The following is an 8,718-nucleotide window of genomic DNA, read 5'->3' as shown; positions in this document are numbered from 1 at the left end:
AAGCCTGCTTTTAATACGGTCTCTGATTAGCCCTTGGAAATAAAAGATATTAATTCTTGAGAAATTGAGGACGACCCGAGAACTCCACCTTGCCATCCTTAGCCACAGCATCTACTTCCACCTCCCTGGCTCCACCCACAAACTTTGTGATGACCACTGGATGTTCCTGGAGTCAAAAAGATTAAAACATTCATTGAAAAAAAAGTTAAAACATACAAGAAATACAGTATTTATATGCTTCTTTGTAAGAAGTTCAGGCAAACTTTCTCGGGAAACAAAATAAAAACCATCCTTCTAAATCAAACTAATTATTTAACTCAATACCCAGAGATCTTAGATATTTTCCTCTGCCTTTAAATGGTCTGTGCGTTTGAGTCAGAAGGATCGACAATCATGAAGAAGACTTATGTCCAGAAGACAGTAATCAACATCCTTCTCAAGGAAGGAAAGCCAATCCTAAACAAGCTGGTTGTTCACAGAGTGCTGTATCCAAGCATTTTAGCAAAAAAAAAAAAAAAAAAATGACAGGAAAAATGTGGTGAAATAGGTCCACCAGTAACAGTGATAACAGCAGTCTTTAGAGGATTTTCAAGTGAAATCTGAGTTTGTGGGAGCATCACGGGTGGATTTTCACTCCTGTCCTGTCCTGCTTCCAGAGAAAGTAATCCTGTACCATCCTGCTCCCAGACGCAAGTTTAAAAAATAACCCTGTCCTGTCCTGCTCCAGATAGTATAACACCCACTCTTTTTTTCTTAATTTGGTTACTGTATGTAATACATTACAAGTTATTCTATATGTTCAAGTCCTGTTTTAGAGAAACTGTTGAGACTTTCTAGGTATTCTACAGTTTAATAAACCCAAACCTAAAGCTTAATTGACTTGTTTATAGAACAGATTTTTAATGGGCTTGGCATTTACTTTTTTGTCTTCTTTCCTTTTTGTTGGCTTCTGCTCCTGTGATTGTATCCCATAACTTCCTAATCCTGTGATTAGTGTAACAGATGACTCATATCCAAAGAAATTTCTAAATAAAAAATGTCAGCCATCACACACAGGTGAATACTAGACATGAGAAATATCACATTCCTAGAGGCAATGACAGAAGCCACTTAATAGGGATAGAACTGGATTGCTGATCAATGGTTCAAAGTTCTATTTTCAATTTAAAGCAAATGTTTCTGAGTCCCAGAGTCTGAATGAAGGCACAGAGTCCTTGTCAATGGCCAGCATGAAGTTCGCACAGTCAGTGATGATTGGTGCGCCGTGTCATTTGCTGGTGTCAGGGAATTCTATAGCCCTTCATGCTCCCCTCTACTGACAAACTGTATGGAGATGCTCAATTTTATTTTCTAGCTGAACTTGGCACCTTCCCATAGTGTTATAGCTGATTTGATGACCATGGTGGTACTGTACTTAATTCAGCCAGCAAACTCTCCTGACCTGAACCTGATAGAAAATCTATGGACAGTTGACAAGAGGAAGATGAGAGACTCCAGACCCAACAATGCAGACGACCTGAAGGCAGCCATCAAAGCAACCTGAGTTTCTATTACACTTCAGCAGCGCCACAGGTTGATCATGACACAGCACACTGATGCAGTAATTCATGCAAAAGAGGAGCAAGCAAGTATTGCATGCACAGCAAAGAACAGTTTTCAGAAGACATTTATGCTGAAAACATTATTTTTTTATTGGTTTGATATTCTAATTTTCTGAGACATTAAATTTTAGATTTTCATCATCTACAGACCATAATCATTAAAATTACAAGAAATGAGGGCTTAAAATATTTAAACCTATGGGTGATGATTCTAGTTTCACTCTTTTTAATTGAGTGACAAAAGATATATTACTTCAATTATTATTATATTAATATCAAATCTATCAAATTATTATGTTTAAATGTACCTGATAATTGCTGTTAGGCTGAAAAATAGTCCTTACAAAAATGATTCTATACTATCAGTATGGAAAAGCTGTGAAAAATTGCTGTTTGTTACCTTTACCTAATCCAACTCGGCCTCCAAATTACTTGTAGAGTAAACCAGAAAGCAAAAGGGAAGATTTTTGAACTGCAGGCTAAAAGCACTTCAAACAGCTTTTCTACAAATGGATTTGTTGGTTTTTAGACTTATAGGGCTTCAAAATGACAGTGCAGTTCACACCTTTAAAGCTTACCAGCAACTCCATTTGATGCAAGTTACAGCCAAGATGTTTACTTTATTCATTTATTCCAGTAATTGTATGATTTAAGCTTAAAGATAAGACTAACTGAGCAGATGTAGTTTAAAAACTAAATTTCACCACAAAAACGGAATCTTAAGTACATAAAAATAACATTTTCATTTTCTGTCTTGCAAGAAAAATAATCTTATTAGGAAGGTTTTTCAATAGCAAAATAATCTAAGTTTAGGAAATCATGTCTAAGAGACAGGATTTTTTTCTTAAAAAATAATTCTTGGACCATTTTTGTCCACCCATTGAGAGTTTTTGCTTATTTAAAGTAAAAAAAAAAATGACATTTGAAGAAACTATTACTTATTTCAAGGAAACCAGCTTTTCCAGAGCAAATGAAACACCTAAAAGTGAACCTAAAAGAGACATTGAAACATCAATCAAAGACTAATTTTCTGTGGTGGCGTTCAACAGTTCTTTGTGGGCTAACAATTTCAACCATTAAATGTTAAATATCGTTCAAACAAGTGGAAGTGTTGACCTTTAAAAAGTACAGTTAATGGGGTTGTTTTGATGCTGTGCACTAATATTGTAGATGTAACAGTGACCAAGTGGCTAAACCAATGTTATGTTGGGGTGAAATTAGAAAGTTTTCTTTAAAAAAAAAAACAACATTTTGAATACACTGAAAAATTCTTTAAAGAAAGAATAGTTATTTATGTCAAGAAAAATGTAAAAATGCAAGATTAAATATTAGGTGTAAGCCTATGGATGTTTTTGTCTCTTGTGTAAGCAGGATCTCACCTGGGACACCTGAGTAGCCTCTTCTAAGAAGCGTTTCATCTCCTCTTCCCCATACGCAACATTCATGGCAGAGCCACTGGTGAGAAGCATGCATAGGAAGGAGAGAAAGCGAGTGACGGAAACATAGGGAAAGAGAAGCCATCGAGCAAGAGAAAGTATGAACTTCAGATGGTTGTTTAAAACACTCATTATCTCACTATTGCATCACCATTACCATAGGGAACAAGGCCTAGAAACTCAAATTAAGGAGCAAGAAAGAGAGACAGAAGAACTGCTATTTAGGTCGAAAAGCACTTGAGGCGCTTCAAAATGAGATCAGAACCTAATCGTTCAAAAAACAACGAATCTGTGCGAGTGTTTCCCTCTTTTTCAGTGGTTTTAGCGTTTAGCCAGTCTGTTTAAAAGAAAGGGGACAGACGTCAAAGAAAGGCCACAGGTTTCTGTTAATTTGTTTTCTTTAGCTGTCAAAAACTCGCTGGACAGTTTATGTTCACCTAAGAAGACCGATGCTGCTTTCACAGTAGTGTGAAAAAGACAGAGCTTAATGAGTATGAAACTGTGCACAAATTGGGACTTGAGTCCATGACTTGGCCTCGAGTTGGACTTTGATGTTTCACAGAGAGTGACTTGTGACATGGCATTAAAGGAATGATTTTGTTTTATTTTTTAAAGGCTGACACAATTTGACAGCTGTTTGAGTATGTCAACAAAATAAAAGCATTTTATTGCACAATCCATACACAAACACCTCAATATAATTTCATTTCAGCAAAAGATCACTTGCGTGTATCAAATCCAAATGTCCAAAATTAATCCAAACATCAATGTAACAATATAATCCAGAGTAGAAACTCGGGGTGTATTCACATTTGTTTGGTTAAATTGAATCAGAATTCCCAGATAAACCGGAACAAATTTTTATCTGAATGGATTCAAGCGAACTCTACTTCAGGACCAGGAATCACTCTGACCCATCTGTCAAGGTGGTCTCAGTTCATTTCCAGTCGTTCTGAGCTTCGGTATGCTGACATTCCTCAGTCTGAACCAATAAATTCTCTGTCATCCCATTTTGACGTATGGTTGAGGACCCCTCCACATCACAAAGGGACATTTTGGGGGTCCGCAACTTGTTGTTGTTGGCATGTTGGCTGTTCCAATTAAATCAAGGTTTCCCAATCTCTGGGCCGCAAACCGGTACCAGTCCGGTACTGAGACGTGGACAGCACCCATACCCTAACCTTAACCCAGTACTGGACGCGGATCGGTACAGGACTGGAACCGGTTTGCGGCTCGGAGGTTGGGGAACCAGTACTGGCCACGTCCCGAGATTCAGTCCGTGTCCGGTACCGCTTCTGGCAAAATGACCGGACCCCTGATTTAATTGGAACAGGCAACATAGCAAGGCAAAGCGTAGTACTTCCATTATTCCTTCTCTCGTTGCTTTGCCCCGCCCTCGTAATTCCTACGTCGGTTTTGCTAACAGGCTTTAGTTTGAAACAGAAATCTCCAATAGAGCAACCTGCCTTCAGACCGAATGCAAGGTTCAGGACTCGATCCAGACCAAATAAAGCGGATTAAACGACATCACTAGCACACAGAGGTTTTTTGATGAAAGATGTTGATTATTTATGGTTCTTACCTGAGAACATACGAGGGCCGCAGAAGACAGGGATAACCCACCTGGTTGGCAAAGGCAAAGGCATCCTCCTGTGGTCAATACAAACAATGAATTACATGAAACAAAATCCTTAAATTTGAATAAAATATGGGAGCATATTTAAAAAAAAGTTATATAAACCTTCATAAAAGTTTACATCTTGTTTTCTCTGTGAGCAACCAGCACTTTTTTAGAAAGAAAACATGTCTGACACTACCGGTTGGCCCAAATGACTTCTTGTTTACATCTTTTTTTGGGCTTGATGGTATTTTTCATGGTTTAGCTGCTTTACTGGATATTGAGTTTTAATGATTTTTTTTAAGTACAGTTGAATTTATTTGTTCTATTGAAAATGTGCACAAATTGTGATCACTCTGCTTCTGTTTCTCGTAATTTTAATGATTCATGGGTCAGATAAATATTTTTAGTTTTCTAAAGCTGCACTCTTGTGTCCTTAACTGCTCGTTTACAAGCACATACTTCTGCACGCGTGCACACAAACTGTTGAAGAATTCCTCATCGTTATTATAATCATAGCTCCTTCTCTCCACTCCATCTCTCCTCGGGCTTAGAATTTTTTATCTCACTCATTACCCGGTGTTCACTCAGGGTGAAGCAGCATTTATAAACACAAAATAGTTTCCCAGAGATGCACGGAGCATCTTCCCATGACTCTGCCAGAGTTATTCCAGCCCATTAAACCAAACTGCCTCTTCAAGGCTGCTATGAAAGGAGAACAGGCAGATAGGCTGAGGAGAGACACAGGACCTGCAGTTTATGTGTGTACTCGATAATCACTCCTCATTGGCAACTCAATACATGAAAAACAAAAATGAAGAAAGCTCTTAGCTCTGGAAGCAGACACTTGATGTCGATCCTTTATAAATTCTGCAGAGTTTGCATCATTTAGATGAACTCAGTAGCAAATCAAGATTGTCGAACACGAGACAAAAAGGGAGTGGGGGTTTTCAACAATAACTAAAAGGCTAAAGAATTCTACAAATCTACTAATTAAAGGCAATATCTTTCAAAAGACAATAAATAAAAACAGCAAATTTACATTTGTTAAAAATGTATTTAAAAATAAAATTACTGAACGTCCACAAAAGCTGATGAAATAATTTTACCTTCATTTTTGAAAAAGTTATTAATTTTTTTTTTCACACTACTACATTTTTCTTTCTCTTACCAGGGAACTCAGTGCCCTCCATGGGGCCTGGGACACTTCCAGGTCATCGAGGATGCTTGAAAAGACAGAGCGTTCTTCAGCCCGGTCAATCTGCAAAGGGCTTGTCCCAAGAATTTGTACCCCATTCATGTGCAGCGGGATGGCCAAGTTGTTGGGAATCTGACCTCCCACTGACACGATGCTACCTGAGCAATCCTGTAGAAGGAGATTAACATTTAAAGGCTGCAGATGCAACACCGATTAAAAGAGAATAGTCATCAAGTTCATCACCACCTGTACACAAATGTTTATTTTCTTCTATTAATGTCTTAGAAGAAGTTAGTTAGAAGTTAAAAAGATTGAGTACTGGATGTTGTAACGTCACTTTGAATAAATATGTTTAGAAAATTGATTTTCTCAAATGTACTTGTTGAAGTTGTGTTTGTGTTAATTTCATCAACTCACTGCTGAGTAAGATGTCATTTTTGTGAGACTAAGTTAGCCTCTTGACACCTAAATTTAGTTCTAGCAATGGAAAAAAAACACTTATGTTATTGCTTTCCTGTAGATGATAAATTACCAGTTTGGAGCAAAGGTGGTTTGATGCATATTTGCATCAATAGGCTCCGACCTCATGGTCTCTTGATTGTCATGGCAACATCTTCAGACAGAGCTATGGCTTCATTCATTACAGCAAACACTTTAAAATTAGTGTACACCTTTGTTTAGGCTAAATATGTTTGACTTTTTCCAGAAAAAGCAAAGTAAACAAATTATGAGAATAACGTCATTTGGACAACTACAACTTTTAGTTCTTTTTAAATCCAGCCTTAGATTGTACAGAGGAATACTGCCTCTGGTTAATGTCCAGTTTTTAAGCATGATGGTGCTTTTATTTGCTAAAAGTAAGGTTTTGGAAACTCTTGTATCTAATGGAAACATTAGAACCAGTACTTATTGCCACATTTTTCATCAAGAAATGTATTTTTTTAATGTGTCGGGGTAAAAATGTAAATGTGTTTCTATTTGCATTTGGAACCTTGTTATGACCTTCTCTGTCTTAATGGGTGACCACAAAGACCAAGGACCATTTTTGTAGAAGGCAGACTACATTTATGAAACATTGGTTCAAGTAAAGACTTGCTTAGATGAAATAAAATAGAAGTTTTAGCTCAAATATTCATGCTTTTAGCAGAAATGTAGTTGATGTGGATGTGTATCTTCTTCAGAATGTCCTTTTTTTTTTAATATCGTTATAAAACTCCCTTTTCCTTTCTTAGTGATCCAAGAGGAATGCTGTTTCCATGGCAATGCCAGGTTGCAGCTCTTCATTATTTATGCGCTTGCTCTCCTGTTTCTGCCCAGGGTTTATCTCCATGCTCTAATGCCGTATTTATCACACACACACATATACAAAAGCAAAAAGGGGGATTTGAGTTTTAGGGACAAATTCATGGCAAGGCTGTTTTCCTGAGCAAACAATCATTTAATCGTGTTGTGATCCCATCGCAACTTGAACTGGATTATGGCTCCTCTGCTGGGGAAAGTCGATGAAAATCATTATGCCAACACACAGACATATACAGGGGAAAACAATGTCTTTACCAATGATGCTGTTGACCTTACTAGACTCAGGACAAGTTCATGGATCATGATCGAGTCACAGGTTGGTAAAGATCTAAAGGGCATAACAAGTTTTAAAAAACAAAGTCTTTTCAAGTTTAGCTTATCCATTTAATTTTGATGTCAATCACTGTGCTGATTTGCAAACTTCACAGAGATCTGTTGTGACTTTAAAGCAACTTTTCTCTTCAACAGAATCAACGGTCAAAGAGTTACGTTTTGGTTGGAGAGCGTGTGGCGACATCTCTGGTGTGAAATAGTTAAACTATTGAAAAAAATAGTATTTCCATTGAGAAGAAAATAGTTTTTTGGTGTTTTTAATCATGTTTTTGCAGCACTTTCATGATGATGGAGGAGATGTATAAGGAAAATTAAGCTTAAAATTGCTCAACATCTTTGTTGCACCGCTAATGTTAGGTTAGGGTCGTGAGGAGCTGTAGGCTAGTTGGAAAGAGTGTAAACAAAGGGATGATGGGAAAGAAGGGAGCTTACTCCACACTGACGCTCCTGCCTACAACTCAGAGGTGAATTTCTAAAGAATTACTGCCACTCTGTAGAAACCAGAAAACAAGAGTTTTTTTTAATACCTCAAACTAGCATAATCATAAATATAAGACTACTGGGAATCATTTAACAATAGATCAAAAGATAATAGAAGTGGGTCTTTAACATTTATTCTGTCTCATTTTGTTGAACTGCAGCAACATTTTTTTTAAATACATCACCAGCACTTTTTCATTCCTTCAACTTTAAAATTGTTACCAGTCAAGTTTTGAGGTGACTAAAATGTTGGTGTTAACTTTCAGGGCATTTCATGGACAGATTTTTCAGAACAAAACTGATCTTTTGTCCCTTTCACCACAAAATATGATTTCCACTCCTCTGGAGATGACCTCCTTTTGGTTCCTATGATCCATTTGAAAAGTTGTGGTGACCAAATCTTTTCAGGTTACACCTCTCAAACTGTGAAATGACCTGCGCCCTCCTCACGAGCTGCTGACTCAGTTCAGTGTTTGAAAAACAAAGCTCAATGCACTTTTATTTTGGCTGGCTTTTAAACTCTCGCTATATGAGAGCTTTACAGTTGAACTCAGACCCCCCTAAAAGTTGCAGTTTTATATTATTGATGATAACTTCTTGTATTCTGTCTTCCTCACAAAAACCCACACAGCTGCACAGATTTTTTTTTTTTTTATGTTTGCATTAATATATTCAAACAATAGCATGTGTGGGAGGAATACTGATTTTTTTTCCCACCAGACATCACAAATTTTCAGACTTGAATCAATT

At 37.2% G+C, this 8,718-nt stretch overlaps 1 protein-coding gene and 1 long non-coding RNA gene across 2 annotated transcripts in view; one reads left to right on the top strand and one right to left on the bottom strand.

Moving 5' to 3' along the window:
- cps1 (carbamoyl-phosphate synthase 1, mitochondrial) overlaps positions 1-8,718 on the bottom strand; it is a gene marked incomplete in the record, with an annotated part of 42,112 nt that overhangs the window by 13,245 nt on the left and 20,149 nt on the right. Inside the window, 4 exon segments of the mRNA XM_024287223.2 lie at positions 89-166; positions 2,981-3,056; positions 4,620-4,687; positions 5,827-6,021. Of these exon segments, the coding sequence (XP_024142991.1) occupies positions 89-166; positions 2,981-3,056; positions 4,620-4,687; positions 5,827-6,021 (417 nt within the window).
- On the top strand, positions 2,999-6,348 carry LOC118597952. The gene is made up of 2 exons (XR_004946980.1): positions 2,999-3,135; positions 5,830-6,348. It is a non-coding gene; the product is annotated as an uncharacterized LOC118597952 (long non-coding RNA).

Source organism: Oryzias melastigma, linkage group LG21 (assembly GCF_002922805.2).
Source record: "Oryzias melastigma strain HK-1 linkage group LG21, ASM292280v2, whole genome shotgun sequence".
NCBI lineage: Eukaryota > Metazoa > Chordata > Actinopteri > Beloniformes > Adrianichthyidae > Oryzias > Oryzias melastigma.
This window is presented reverse-complemented; position numbering and strand designations above follow the sequence as displayed.